General features: G+C 33.2%; 1 protein-coding gene across 1 annotated transcript; it reads left to right on the top strand.

The window, feature by feature from the left end:
• Positions 1-9,136: 9,136 nt before the first annotated feature.
• Positions 9,137-11,489, top strand: LOC137639284 (piggyBac transposable element-derived protein 3-like). Its single transcript, XM_068371566.1, has 4 exons — positions 9,137-9,331; positions 9,811-10,062; positions 10,232-10,363; positions 11,415-11,489. The coding sequence occupies exons 1-4, from the start codon at positions 9,137-9,139 to the stop codon at positions 11,487-11,489; spliced, it is 654 nt and encodes a 217-aa protein (XP_068227667.1).
• Positions 11,490-16,099: the final 4,610 nt, after the last annotated feature.

The following is a 16,099-nucleotide window of genomic DNA, read 5'->3' as shown; positions in this document are numbered from 1 at the left end:
TTATGACCTCTCGGTTACCAAAAAAGGGATACGTAAATAATTTTTTTGCTGGAAGAAACTTAATGAAAAAATAAAGCCTTAAATTGAAAACTGGCAGTGCATAGAGACTCAGAGCGAATAAAATCCTCTATATAAGCAAATAATCGAGAGGAACATTCGCACATTCCCGAACACATCCAGACACACAAAACAAAACAAAATTATATTTATGATGGATTTCAGTAATAAACAAGACTATGACCTCGTTTCTTGATAGCAGGTCGAACCATATAACCATATAGTACCTTGGTCAGTACCAGATTTTGATCTAATAATATCACAATATTCTTCCATGTAAAATACTCCATACGGAGCAATTAGGGTTATTGTAATCATATAAGTATCTAATATCACTGCTACTACTAACAATAAAGATTTTAACCATTCTTATTATCATCCTTTGGGGAAAAACTTTATTTTTTTTAGGGACGCAAACATTTAGAAACAAATGAAATACTCATTCATGGACTCCTTTCATAGCCTTTAAAAGGGAATCACTAAAGTGGATAACCCTCTGAACGCATCTTGGGAAAAATACAGTGGAGTTGAGACAGCAATGTTATAGGAGAGATTGTGAGAATAATAGTTACTAATGGATGTATGAAATAAGTTTTGAGCCCCTTCAAAAAGAGATTGAAGTCTACTCTAACCTTATGAGGATATTTAATGTAATTTTCATGTGGAGAGAACAGAAGATGGCAGGCTAAAAAAAGAGTAAAATCTTTAGACTTTTAGAATAGCAAGGGTTAAGCTGGAAAGGATTATTGCGTTAGAATAGATGTGTTGGAATAGAAGAGAGTACCAGTGTGTCAGGGGGTGTTGGGTTATTAGAACAACGCACACTAGTCTCTTTTTATACATATGCTTCATATGAACCTCCTTGGTATATGGTACTTCATGATTCCGCTGTATGTATGTATGTATGTATGTATATATCTTCATCAGCCGTAACTAGTCCCTTGCAGGACTAAGTCCTCAGACATGTACTTTCACGCATGTATACTGTGGTTTTTTCATGCCAGTCTACAATACCCCAACAAATTTCCTTAGCTAGTCAATCCATCGACTTTTCATTTCGCTGTTTCTGTTACAATCGCAAGAGACCCATTTTGTTATTCTTAGTATCCATTTATTATCTGTCATTCTGATAATATATCCAGCCCATGTCCCTTTCTTTTTCTCACATGGGTTCAGGATATCCTCTACTTTAGTTTGCACTCATTTCCACGTGGGTCTTTTTCTGTCATTTAGTGTGAAGCCCATCTTCATTCTTTCCACAGCTCCTCAAATTGTTACTAACTTATGTTCAAAGGCTTTAGTAAAGCCCAAATTTTTTTATTCGTAAGTAAAATACTGATTAAAGACTTTTAATTTTAAAGAAATTTACATTTTAGTTTTCATAATCCCCTTTTGTTTTCCAAAAGCTTCAAGTTAAATCTTTCGTTTATCCTTCTTTTAATTCCGGTCCCATATCCTGGGGAAACACTCACTGTATGGCATAAGTATGTATATCATTAACAGCCTCTATAGATCTGCCCATGATCCTTATTTCTTTTCTCTCTTCGTTTTCATTTAACCATATATTAGTCTTACTCATATAATTTTCAGTTCTACATTTATGCTTTCTCTATTCAATTCTTATATCATCTTTTACAATTCATCCGACGATTCCCTAAATAGAACAATATCTTCTGGAAATTTTAAATTGTTATGGTATTTCCCTCTAACTTCGTAATAATGATATATATATATGTATATATATATTTACATATATATATATATATATATATATATATATATATATATATATATATATATATATATATATATATATATATATATATATATATATATATACTTTAATCAATTAATTTTGTTTTGTGGTAAATGTGGGTGATAAGGTACAAAAAAGTTTGTTATAATCTGAAAACCTAAAATCCTTATGCGGCAGTAATGCAAAAGATGAGGTTGATAAACAATTTGACTCCTATGCTTTGAAACATTGCAGGTGTGTCAGTGGATAACATTCCAGATTTCATAAACAGGTTATATGGTTTCTATTTCAATGGATTTTTTTTTTGGTTACACTGTTTGGATGGAATTAAAATTTCCTAATTTTTTCACCATAATCAAATTAACATAATTATTTTCTGGTGCTAGGCGATATAGCTTAGCAATTCATGTTTGCCAACGGTTATGTAAGTGAATGAGCAACTTCGTTGAATAACAAGAACTTTGGGTGTAGTGGAAATGCCCCCTCAATCCCGATGAAGTCATTGGCAGTAGGGGTAAGCATTGGGTGTAAAGGGATAGACAAGATGTCCTTTCATATTTTACTACTTATACCTGGAATTAGTATGGACCGGCAGGGCTCACTCTCCTTAGTTGGATAGGCACCGCGCATCACAAGGAACTGGCTACTCCTTTAGGAATCTAACCAATGAATCCTCTATAGATTTTGTCAGTCTATGGAGAGAGAAAATGATAGAATGGCCGCTAGTGCTGGGTGTAGAGGGGTGCTATTTATAACCCTGTTTATAAATACCTAATGAAAATAAAAATTGGTAATTAATATGTTAAAGCCATGAATCGCATTGGAAAGTTACCTCATGTGGAGAATGTATTTATGAAATATAGTTTGAATACCTTGGCCCTAAATGATACACGTTGTAAAGGGATTGGATAGGATATATTAGAGCAAGACAATATATTTGCAGTATGTATTCAGGAAGAACAAATGGAGTTGGAAGAGAAGGTGTAAGAATGATGATTGCACCAAGAGCAGAGAATTCATTAAATAGTAGATTTTTACTTGCAAAGTTTGAATCAAAGAAATGTAATATGAGTATTATAGTTTGTTATGCACCAACAAATTATTCTCATGGAGAAAGGAAAGACTAATTCTATGAAAAAATAGCAGATTGTAATAGATAAGATCCCAGAGAGAGATAGGAAAATTTTGATTGGTGATATCAATGCAAAAGTTGGAAAGAATAATCAAGGTATAGAGAATGTGATGGGTGTTGAGGGTTTTGGCGAAGTTGCAAATGAAAATGGAGCACATTTTATAAATTTATGTTCAACCAACACCCTTGTTATTAGATACTCTTTACCAGCATAAGGATATCCAAAAATGTTCATGGACTTCACCAAGTAGCAATTACAAAATTGAAATAGATCACATTGTCATTAATAAAGGAAGAGGGAGTCTGAGAAATAAGAAGCTATAGAGGACCATATAATATTAGCAATCACCAGCTCATTATTCCTACATGAAATTGAAATCAAGGTTCTAGATGATGAGCACGGTGAAACATTTACAATTTAATTTAGGAATTAAGAGACGAAGTGCAGCCAATCAAAAAAAATTGGTATGAAGTTATAAATATATATTAGTCAATTAGATGTGAAGTTTGAGAACACCAAGTTATAAGGAGCTTGGAAAGGATATCAATTGATACTTGGTGTACTCTAAAAAGGAGACACAGACAGAAGTTAATTGCTGAATGTTTTCGAGGAAGTAATAGGAATTACAAGATAAAGTATATTAAGTATTCCAGTATTGACAGCGAGGTCAAAAGATACGTCAGGAATGACTGGAGAGAATGTTTAGACCGGAAAGCAGTTGACCCTGAAAAAGCTATGAATTCCGGGAGGGGATATTGTGTAAGAATTACTCATAGAATCATTAATGAAAATCTCTACGGGGGAAAGGAGAAGCATAAACCCATAAAAAAAAGAAGAGATGGAACTGTTATAACAACAGAGGCTACAAAAGGCAATATTAGATAGAACACTTTAATGAGGTCTTGAATTCGGGATATGAAGAGAATAGTTTGATTGGAGTACCTGAAGCTAAGGAAGATATTTATGTGCCATTGAGTGAATTTAGTGTCTGTGAAGTTGAAGAAGTTATCTTTTAAAAATTCAAGTAATGGAAAGGCATTGGATGTGAAGGAATTATTGCTGAGATGATATTGATCGGGAATGAAGTGACGTCCTGAATACTTACACGATTATTTTGTTAAATGTAGCGTGAAGAAGCAAAACTTGATCAATAGTAGCTAGGGGTATTGTTGAAATTGGCAAACAAAGGTGTGCTGACTAATTACAATATTTACAGAGGGTATCACACTTACGTCAGTTGTTATGAAAATATATAGTATGCTTATTCCAAAGAGACTAGTAAAAAAGAACAACGGAAACCTTAGAGATAAACAGCAGGGTTTAGAAATGGTAGAAGCTGTGCTTCCAGATTTTGATTTTGAAATATGTTATTCAGCAATGTGTAGAATATAAAAATACCCTTTTGATTTAAATTTGATCAAGTCTGCTCATGAGCATTGCAAGTGCGAAGTTGAGGTAAGTAGAGTTTTATCAAATGAGTTTCCAGTGAACAGTGAAGTACTCCAAGGGATTTTTTTGTCAGCTATGTTGTTTATCCTCCTCATGGATTTGGTACAATATAAAAATGTTGTGGATGGTGGAAAAGGATTGGAATTGATTGCTTATTGGAAATTAGCATCTCCTACATGTAGTATGCTGATAACTTTGTCCTTATTAACAGGGCAACATAGGATTTGCAACGCATAATAACCAGAATGAATGAAATATCACAGGAGTTTGTGCTCCAGATAAATAGAAGCAAGACAGAGATGATGAGAATGGAATATGCAATGGAGAATGAAAACCATTGAATGGAGAAAGGATTAATGTGGTCGAATCATTTAGACATTTAGTTGCCTGGTCTCTAATAGAGGGCTTTAAAGTAGAGTTTAATGCAAGATTTCAAAAAGCAAAGCAGACCATGTCCCGGATAATGAAAATTCGGAAATCAAATCACCTGAAATTGCGCGTGAAAATACGGCTATATATCAGTTTAGTAATATCTGTGTTACTATACGGGCATAAGTCGTGGCATGACAATGAAACAATTTCCAACAGATTTTGTAGATTTGAAAACAATGCCCTAAGAAGAATGTTGGGAGTTAAGTGACTCGAGTGCCATATGTGGAGGAGATATTAGTGAGGGGTAGATGGAGATAGTTTGAGCATACTCTTTGCATTCTCAACAAGAGATTATTGAACACACTTGTAACTAGGCTCCACAAGGCGCCATAAGAGTTGGATGACCCAGACCTACCTGACTGAGGACTATGAAGCGTGAAGTAAGAGTTGATGAATGGAGCGTTATTGATTGCAAAGCTCAAGGTAGATACGAGTGGTGAAATCAATCCGTGGCCCTTTTTTGTCAATAGGCGTAGAAAGAGAGGATGATGCTCATTTTTTCAACGGTGGCAAATTTGTGTTCGGGAAAATTTATTATGAAAGAAACCAGCTTGGTATAGGATAACCCTTTATCTCTATTTCTGAATAATAGTTATTTTTTTTTTCTTTTTTTTTTAAACTTTGCAACCTCGGGAAAACCACATTATTGTTTTTTTATGGGTAATACATTTTATGATATTCTAAGATTTCTTAGATGATTCAATCAACTGGTGCCTTCAATAGAATTGACAATTGAAATAGAGGTAGAGAGAAAGTTCACAGCTTTAGACGTTTTAGTTTTAATGAATAATCATTTATCAAAGAAACTTAATTATAATACAAGTTGACCATTTAAGACCTTATAGTTTTATCAAATAATATAGGTTTCAAATTATGGACGTATAACAAGAAAAAGAATTATTACTCCTAAGTTCCATATTAAACTAATCATCATCCTAATTTATGTGTTGAAGATCACCAAGTTCCATTAGAATTTTAGCGAATAATACAACAAGAAAAGCTGCATTAGTAGATAAAATATACCAATATAGCAGTTTAGATATTCAATATTTAGATCACTGAGTAAATATGGTGTTTTTATTGGCAAGGAAACTCAACAAGGAAAAGTAAAATGCAAAAGTGTTACAGTTTTCTGAGTGGGCCGTTGGGTTATTATTGAGATGTGAGGTGAATGCAACTGACTTTATTTCAACAGATAACAAGTTTAAAGTATATACAAATGGTTCGGAGCAGCCTTATGAATATAAAGGCAAGGTTAAACGGGTACTGTTATTATTATTATTATTATTATTATTATTATTATTATTATTATTATTATTATTAGCCAGGTTACAATCCTAGTTCGAAAAGCAAGATGCTATAAGCCCAAGGGCTCCAGCAGGGAAAAATAGCCCAGTGAGGAATGGAAACTATGAAATAAATAAACGATATAAGAAGTAGTGAAAAATTAAAATAAAGTATCTTTAAGAATATTATAACAGATAATTCATATATAGACTATAAAAAGACTCAGGTCAGCCTGCTGAAAATAAAAACATTTATTGCAAGTTTGAACTTTTGAAATTCTACTGATTCAACTACCTGGTTATTATTATTATTATTATTATTATTATTATTATTATTATTATTATTATTACTAGTGAAGCTACAACCCTAGTTGGAAAAGCAATATGCTATAAGCCTAAGGGCTCCAATAGGGAAAAATAGCCCAGTGAGGAAAGGGAATGAGGAAATAAATAAATGATGAGAACATCTTAGCAATAAATCATTTTAAAACAGTAATGACGTCAAAACTCATGTCCTATATAAAGTATTAACAACGTAAAAAACAAATATGTCATATATAAAATATAAGAAGACTCATGTCAGCCTGGTCAACATAAAAACATTTGCTCCACCTTTGAATTTTTGCAGTTCTACTGATTCAACTACCCTATTAGGAAGATCATTCTACAACTTGGTAACAGCTGGAATAAAACTTCTGGAATACTGTGTAGTATTCAGCCTCATGATGGAGAAGGCCTGGCTATTAGAATTAACTGCCTGCCTAGTATTACCAACAGGATAAAACTGTCTAGGGAGATCTGAATGTAAAGGGTGGTCAACAATATGAAAAATCTTATCAACATGCATAATGAACTAATTGAACAACGGTCTCATAGATTGATATCCAGATCAGGAATAAGAAATTTAATAGACTGTATGTTCTTATCCACCAAATTAAGATGATAATCAACAGCTGAAGACCAGACAGGAGAACAATGTTCGAAACAGGAATGAAAGAAAAAATGACACTTCTTCAAAATAGATTGATCACCAAAAATCTTAAAAGACCTTCTTAATAAGCCATTTTTTTTTTCGTAAAATTGAAGAAGACGCAGACCTAATGTATTTCTCAAAAGTAAATTTGCTGTCGAGAATCATACCTAAAATTTTAAAAGACTCATACAAATTTAAAGAAACATTATCAATACTGAGATCCGGATGTTGAGGAACCACCGTCCTTGACCTACTTATAATTATACTTTTATTAGGATATAGCTTCATACCCTATAATTTGCACCATGCACTTATTTTAGCTAGATCTCAATTAAGGGATTCAGCAACCCCAGATCTACATTCAGGACATGGAATTAATGGAAAGAGAATAGCATCATCTGCATATGCAACAATCTTGTTTTCTTGGGTAAACCCCATATCATGTGTATATAGTATGAAAAGTAATGGGCCAATAACACTACCCTGTGGAACACTAGATATCATATTCCTATACTCAGTATGGTACCCATCAACAACAACTCTTTGAGATCTATTACTTAAAAATTCAATAATAATGCTAAGAAACGACCCAACCACTCCCAACAGTTTAAGTTTGAAAAGAAGGGACTCATGATTAACACTGTCAAAGCCAGCGCTAAAATCAAGGTTAATCATATGAGCATCCTGGAGGAGAGCAAGATATACAAGAAAAAAAATATACCGTTACAATATACGAATATGTGTGAAACATATGCCGTACGTGGCTCCATCCCACCCGGCAGAAATTAAAAAAAGATAGACACATGTAAAATATGGCACAGGGTTATTAAGAGGTGTATGAAGAAGGGGCACTTTGCGGGAGAAACGTAAGTTTTAGACAATCAATGGAGACCCAATCTTCTTTGCAACGAACTTTGATTAAGACAGTTTTCGGATTGTGATGGATCACAAGGAAAGTGCCCATTCAATGGGGCAATAGAGTAGATTTTCTAGTATTGTAGCAGAGGAAAACTTCAATTGTAGAAGGAAAATCTATATGTATGTGTTGCTTAGCTAGGGGCTTGTAAGTCTGATGTCGTGAAGAAAATTTTCCCAGAATGTGACGTAGGCACTGGAGATTGTCAGAGAAGGTTGCAGAATGAAAATAATTAGGCAAGGATGACCAATGGGTCACCATCACCAATATAGCTGCTGAGACACCACGGGAATCTTTAGTAGTCCTTATATTCAGGATAACCAAAGGAATCTGAGTAAATTGGATGAAGTCATTGTAGCGGCAATGACTTACAGCCTTAGCTTACATTATTAGCATGTTGAAACAAGTTCATTATTGTTTCTGACCGGGCCACATTACCTTCCAGTTCACCTAATGGTGTCAGTTGAGATTAGAGTGTGAATAAGTTAAGATGGCTGAAAAGAGTGCTACATTTAGTTGTGAAGAAAGGTATTATCTATATGAAATTTACAATAATTTCAAAACATTATTGCTGTGCTTCCATGATCTAGAGATTTCTTTTTTGTGTGTTATCCATAAAATATCTGCAATTTTGTTCAAGGCCAACCCTGAGAAAGGCATTTTGGATGGCAACTTAACTGCCGCTAGGCAATAACGTAATAATTTTTTTTTCTTATATAGAGTTCATTTATTTTTCAAATAGCGGTAAAAATTTTATTAGAGTATATTCTGTTCGTAGATTCATGACTGAAATAATAAATTAACGATGAATTTACTCAATTCTTTGTTTGTTATTCGGCTCCACAGGAGTTTTATAAGAAAAGGTGATGTAATCTTTCATGCTCACGGATGTTTTATCTTACAAACGTAACATTAGTATTCCTACAAAAATGATAGTACATCTGTGTGCATGTCGATATATAGTTCTATATACAGGTAAACACACTCATTATATATATATATATATATATATATATATATATATATATATATATATATATATATATATATATATATGTGTGTGTGTGTGTGTGTGTGTGTGTGTGCGTGTGTTTGTGTGTGTATGTGTGTGTGTGTGTTTACTGCAGACTTACTATGAATGAAATCTACGACCTTTTGGATAACCTCGAAAATAAGGAAGCAGATGTTTCTGTAAATCCGCCCCTTGAGGATCCGGATTTGGACATTGACCAAGACTCGGATGCTTCAGAGGATGAAGTTACATGCAGTCCTGATCATTTGCCCAGAAGGATTTTCCCCATAGACCTCGCAATTGATATTGCAGGACATGTAGGAAATGACAGTGAAAAGACAAATGTTGAAGAATTTCTTCCATCAACATCGAAATAAACAGCCAAACAACTCCAAAGGAATGGTTTTGAATGGCATCGGAACAAGATGCGGTATGTAGCCTATATGCAATTTATACTTGTGACATCATGAATATAGTACATAAAACTGAATGATTACTTAGTACCCTTACCTGGCCATACTATTTTTTCTCTCTCTCTCTCTCTCTTTCCCTTCCTCCTCCTCTTCTACCAGTCTCCCTTTTTTACCTCACCTTGACAAACATATTTAGATTTCTTTATCCCTCCCCTCCTTTTTTTTTTTTTTTTTTTTTTTTTTTGCAGAGTTACAATGCTGTTCCAGATTTTGTCCAACCACCAAATGAAGAGCTTGGCAAATTGAAAGAAAAAGTAAATAACCCTGTCGACTGCATAAATCTTTTCTGGACTGAACAATGGATTGAAGACCTTTGTCATTAGAGCACAATATATGCAGAACAAAAGTCGCTCTCTAAAGACCACATCACACCAGAAAATATGAAGATTTTTCGTTCTATTCTTATACTTTCTGGCTACAACAAACTTCCCTACCGAAGAATGTACTGGTCTGAAACTCCTGATGTATTCAATAACTTGGTTTCTGAAAGCTTTTGGAAAGATACATTTGATAAAATTCTTAGAAGTCTTCATTTTGATGACAACATGAAAATGACTGACAACCGATTTTACAAGGTAATAGTTATGTTTCTTTTTATACTATGACATCAGATTATGGTTTTGATGACTTTTCACATAAATAATGTTTGTCGATTTATTTTTCCTTTTTTTTATGATATACTGAAGAAATGAAATATATTGACCAATAAAACCTCATGTTTATTATGGCATTCAAAACTTTCAGGTACGTCCACTTTTCCAGCACCTCGGTAATGTCAGCAATCTTCAGTTTCAGCAAGAATTTCATAACATAGATGAAATTATGATCCCTGAATATGGAAAACACTGGGCTAAGCAGTTTATAAGAGGCAAACCAGTAAGATTTGGTTTTGAAGTTTAGGCTGCATGTACTTCAGACGGATCTCTTCTCTATTGTGAGCCCTATTGCGGTTCTGACACTAAAATCCCTGATATAGGACTTTGCCAAGGTCCAAATAACGTGGTAGAGATGTCTAATAAGATCAATTTACAGGCTGGCTAGCATGCAGTGTTTGACAATCTCTTCACCTCATTACCATTGCGGAAAAATTTAGCAAATCGAGGAATAGGAGGTATTGGCACAATAAAAGAGGATCGTCTTCATGGTGCCCTACTAACGGAAAAGAAGGAAATGGAGAAGAAAAAATGTTGTGGGTACATGGAAGAGGCATTTACTGGTAGCACATCAGTTGTAAAATGGAAGGACAATAGGGTAGTTACTGGGGCTTAAAAAAAAAAAAAAAAAAAAAAAAAAAAAAAAAAAAAAAAAGGCCGATGGAGCAAACTTGAGAAAAAGCACATTGAGGTTGATATGCCCAATTCCATTCAGGTATTAAATAAACAGAAGGGTGGTGTTTATATATTTGATCAACAAGTATCGGCCTATAGAATTCGAATTAGTTCAAAAAAATGGTGGTGGCCAATCTTTGCGTGGAGCATCAATGCTCAACTTGTCAATTCATGGATGCTTTACCGTAAACTGGGAAATATAATCCCTTTGCTAGAATTCATCCGACATTTTGTAATTGCTATAACGAAGTAATATGGTATTCCTCGTACATCTCCTGGCGCTATGAGACTGTCTGTTGGAATTGCAAAAGATTCCGTTAGGTAAAATGGAGAGCAGCACTGGACCAAGAAAGGAGACCAGCGTCACTCAAGATGCCGCGAATGTTCTCGACGCACAAAATACATTTGCAATATGTGTTCTGTACCTCTTCATCTAGAATGCATAGAGCCCTATCATAAAATACCTCAGTAGTGTATAATGAACAACAGACTGAAAGAATTTGAAGCTATATAGGGATAACGTTTGTTATACAATACACATCATACATGTACAAGAAAAATATAAAGGAATGCTTAATATACCTATGTTTGTTAAAAAGTTATATGTTATATCTGGAATGAAAATATTTTGTTCATTCAAGTGCCTAGTGGCAGCAAGAGCTGCCATCAAATAAATCATACTTAAGCAAGGAGTTTTTTATGGTAATGATTTTATGTTGATAGTAGATCAAAATAAGGTATCTTCTGCAAATAGGGTGTTTTTAAAACCAATAAATAATTCTTGTCCTTAATGGGTTAATGAATGGCTAGCTCCTGTGTTTAGCCTCTCGCACCACTTCTGCCATATCTCCCAACGCTATCTGTTTGGTTACTCGCCCCATATTCACAGTGTGAGAGCACGCACTTCTTCAGACCACGGTTAGCTATGTAATCCTATGTCCAACAGGACATGCAAACAGAAGAAAACATATAGCAAGTATATCATTGTTTTTTGATATTATAAGTTGGCTTCAGTTTATAAAATGTTATTGCCTGCTTAGCTTCATAGCCATAATCAGTTATGGCGGAACACGGACAAACTGCTGAATGTGCCTATGGTTACGGAAGAGCTTTCATGTGCATACAGAGTAAGACTTAGTATAACTAGAATGAACCTCTGCAGACTAAAGGCATATTGAGAGCTTTCGTATTCTTATCTTTATAGATGTTTCTCAGTATTCTAACTACTTGGTATTGTCAGTTATTATTGTATGAAATTATTGTTGTAATTATCTTCAAAACTTTAATCCAGACCATTGGGTGGTAACAAAATAAGTTTAATAAATTTTATTCTATTTTTCAATTTGATTTTCAATTATAATACACACACAGACACAGACACAGACACACACACACACCAACATATATATATATATATATATATATATATATATATATATATATATATAATTTATAAATATGTGTATATAAATATATATATATATATATATATATATATATATACATACATATATATATATATATATATATATATATATATATATATATATGTATATATATATTTATATATATATATATATATATATATATATATATTATATATATATATATATATATATATATATATATATATATGTGTGTGTGTGTGTGTGTGTATGTATAGATATATGTGTATATATATATATATATATATATATATATATATATATATATACATATATATATATATATATATATATATATATATATATATATATATATATATATATATATATACATATATATAAATATATTATCCACCTTTGTTATATGATGAAGGAGGACATAGCTTACTCTGGAATAAAATGATCTCGTTGGTAATATGATATACTGTACATTCCGGGTTGTATTTTAAGTTTTTTTTTTTTTTTTTTTTTTTTTTTTTTTGCTGGGACATTTTGAATGGATTGATTCATTGTTATTTATTGCAATCTTATTCACTAACCCTTCATATCATGTTGTAATATTACTTGAAAATTATGATGTTAATACTCTTTTCTATTCGTAATACCATTCTAACTAAATAGTTGCTATTGTATTTGTGTTCCTTTTTTCCAAAAGAAAGATTGAAAGAAATTGATGAATATACAAATAAATATACTTATAGATAAACAAAGGAAATAGTCTTATAAAAACAAATAAACCATGAAGAGATACGGGCGCTGAAGACGGATCATAAGGAAAACAGGGAAACGACAAAAGTTTAGTAACTAAAATAAAGACATTTTTGGGGAATGATACTGGACGGAGGAGACAGGGAAGTAGGAGTGTTGATAGGGTGGGGTTGGGAACAACGAGGAATTGATATCTAAATTTTACATACATTGAATGGAAAACATGCCATCTAAAACAAATATTACGCCAAATAAGTGCTACAATTGGATCATTAAAACGTAATACGGAACAGGGAATGTTAGACGAGCCCAACCAACCTTGGAGACGGGGTAGTCGAGATAAAGTTGATAAGCTGGAGCATTAAGCTTCTCGTAAAAACTGTCCTTGCATACACGAGACGTGGTCATGTAATCTCTGGTCTTTGATTCTCAAAACGCCTTCTTTCGAGTCGCCAGATCTGTTTCGGTCTTCCCAAGTGATGAGAAAACCATTTCCTCTGGACTGCACTGTCTAGAAAATGGCATTGCTTGTCCCAGAAGCACACGAAAAACGAGATAATGTTCGCATTGAAAATAGTAAAGAGAAGTAAAACAACTATCAGACATAAGAAGAAGAAGAAGAAGAGAGAGAGAGAGAGAGAGAGAGAGAGAGAGAGAGAGAGAGAGAGAGAGAGAGAGAGAGAGAGAGAGAGAGGGGGGGGGGTTGTAACTGGTAGATACAAAAACGATATGTCATAAGAATCTATTACTTGTGGAATAGCTTGCTAAGAGGAGTTAAAAAAGTTTGGACTGTCTGAAACATTTTAAAAATTTTCACTTATCATAGACCCTAAAATAGATGAAATATGTCTATATATATATGTATATATATATATATATATATATATATATATATATATATATATATATATATATATATATATATATATATATATATATATATATATATATATATATATATATATACACGTTTCGATAAGTGCGCTACTATGTGAATGAGCTTGAACCATCATTCATAACCTTAATGTATATGCAAATTTGTTCAATATCAGACTGGACTTATATGTATAACAGACATATCTATGATAGCCAAACGACCTCATAACATCTCGATTTTCTTAGATATTTTGGTACGTGATACTACAAAGCTTGAACTCTGAAGAAATGGAAGAAGAAAACCTTCCATTTTGAGATTCCGGCCCAACGAGTCTTTAATCTCCTTAAACCTATCTGGAATCTTACATCTCGGGCTTGAATCCTACGTCGGGAATTGGATTTTATTCTTTAAATTCCACACTTGAGTTCAGGATTTGTAGTGACACATTAAGAGGTCATTATGATGATTACAAATACATATATAACTTGTAAAGGAGTAATTACTTATAGATCCCGTTTAAAATACGTTTACAACTCTTACTGCTCGAAAAAGAAGAAACTTTTTTTCGTGTTCTGGTAGCCTTAACTCAAATATTCTTTGACCCAAGAAGTCACAATGAAACGTCTTACTTATATAGAAAAAAAGAACCCTGTGGTTTTATACAATAGCATATTTACCCTCTAATTACCAACACACCATTTCAAAGATTTTCTTTCCTCTCAGAAAGAATACAAATTTACAAAGCAGCAAATGTTCATGATGTTTAGTGGAATGACAGTACAGCATAGTGCTTATCAATTGAAGATTAAATGATCATTAAAAGGATTAAAATTTAAAACAATATATATTAATTGGAGTAGAAAATGCACAAAGAACCAATTTTGCAGAAGTTTCAAGGTTTATAGGCTGGTAATGAATGGCAGAGACATGGGACAGTGACATTGCCCTATCAAGTATGACAATGCCCTAGAGACTGACCATATTTATATATATATATATATATATATATATATATATATATATATATATATATATATATATATATATATATATATATATATATATATATATGATCAGCACCCAAGCCCACTTCTTTTTGTAGACTTAAATTAAAAAAAAAGAATAAATACTTTCTGACTCAGAAATATTTCCACTCATAATTTCTCAGTAGTGATACACCTCACCATAATCCTGTAGTAACTTTGATGTTAAAGAAGAAATGCTTTTAAAAGAGATCTGCTACTCTTAACACAAGATGTTAGCCTCCGGTCTTACTTCTTTTCATGTATGTAATAGTCTTTCAGATGTCTTCCGGGTAAAGAGGAGAGATATAATCAGAATCGATAAGAGAATGCCCCTCTCGTAACATAAAGGGATAAGAGTATCAACCAAAAGATAACAACAAGAGGGGAAGGGTGAAAAGAGGTTGGTTGCAAGTGTTTGTCCAAGGCCAAATAGAAAATGGGAGAACTGATCAACCCACCAGAGCTCTAAACACAACATAATTGTACAATGGCAGGACTCAGGTGGCGTGGTATAACCACGGGGAAAAACAAGGGGCTCACTCAATTCAAAATGGTCTGTGTAGGTCTAGCAGGTATTAGGGGAATATCTGTTACCTCTGTTTTCTTTTGACTAGATAAAGAAAAAAAAACACACACACACATACAAACTTGCTGTTTAAGAGATTGGTAATGAGATACACGAAACAGTCGGCCAAAACAAAAGGGAGAAAGGCGGAAAAAGAGAGGTGTGACTAACAATGACGTCATTGATGCAACACTACAGTTGTTGTTCATTCAGAGCCATTGTCCACCTACCTCACCAATGAGTGGTCGATTGACCTGTTAATTTTTTTTTTTTTTTGGGGGGGGGGGTCATAACAATATACCATTAAAATTAGAGGGCCGCAATGAGATAATCCACAACTTTTCTGTCTCTCCTATCTTAGACATTAATCACATATAAAGTATGGCTGAGGGATTCATTGGATATATAATTATAAATCTAACTGTATTTTGAGCTTTGTTGAGCACTCGTAATTATTTTCCCAAATAGATTTCTCCTAGAATTGTATTTCGAGTCCAGAAATCACTTTAAATTTAAGATTGGGGTGTTACTACACTAACTTGATGAGGCATATTTTCAAGTACCCTAATCGCCTCATAGAGTTGCCCAAAACAGAAACACTTGACTTGATATACTTAAGGCTGGTGGAAAAATTGCCACCAGTTACTAAACGCTATTTTCTTCA

The sequence above is a fragment of the Palaemon carinicauda genome, chromosome 4 (genome assembly GCF_036898095.1).
Source record: "Palaemon carinicauda isolate YSFRI2023 chromosome 4, ASM3689809v2, whole genome shotgun sequence".
NCBI classification, from domain to species: domain Eukaryota; kingdom Metazoa; phylum Arthropoda; class Malacostraca; order Decapoda; family Palaemonidae; genus Palaemon; species Palaemon carinicauda.
This window is presented reverse-complemented; position numbering and strand designations above follow the sequence as displayed.

Excerpts from the sequence above, each read along its gene's own strand:
- LOC137639284 (XM_068371566.1), top strand. The coding sequence starts at position 9,137 with ATGAATGAAATCTACGACCTTTTGGATAACCTCGAAAATAAGGAAGCA. Across the intron at positions 9,332-9,810 it reads CAATTGATATTGCAGGACAT|AGCACAATATATGCAGAACA; the intron begins GTAGGAAATGAC and ends CTTTGTCATTAG. Across the intron at positions 10,063-10,231 it reads CTGACAACCGATTTTACAAG|GTACGTCCACTTTTCCAGCA; the intron begins GTAATAGTTATG and ends CAAAACTTTCAG.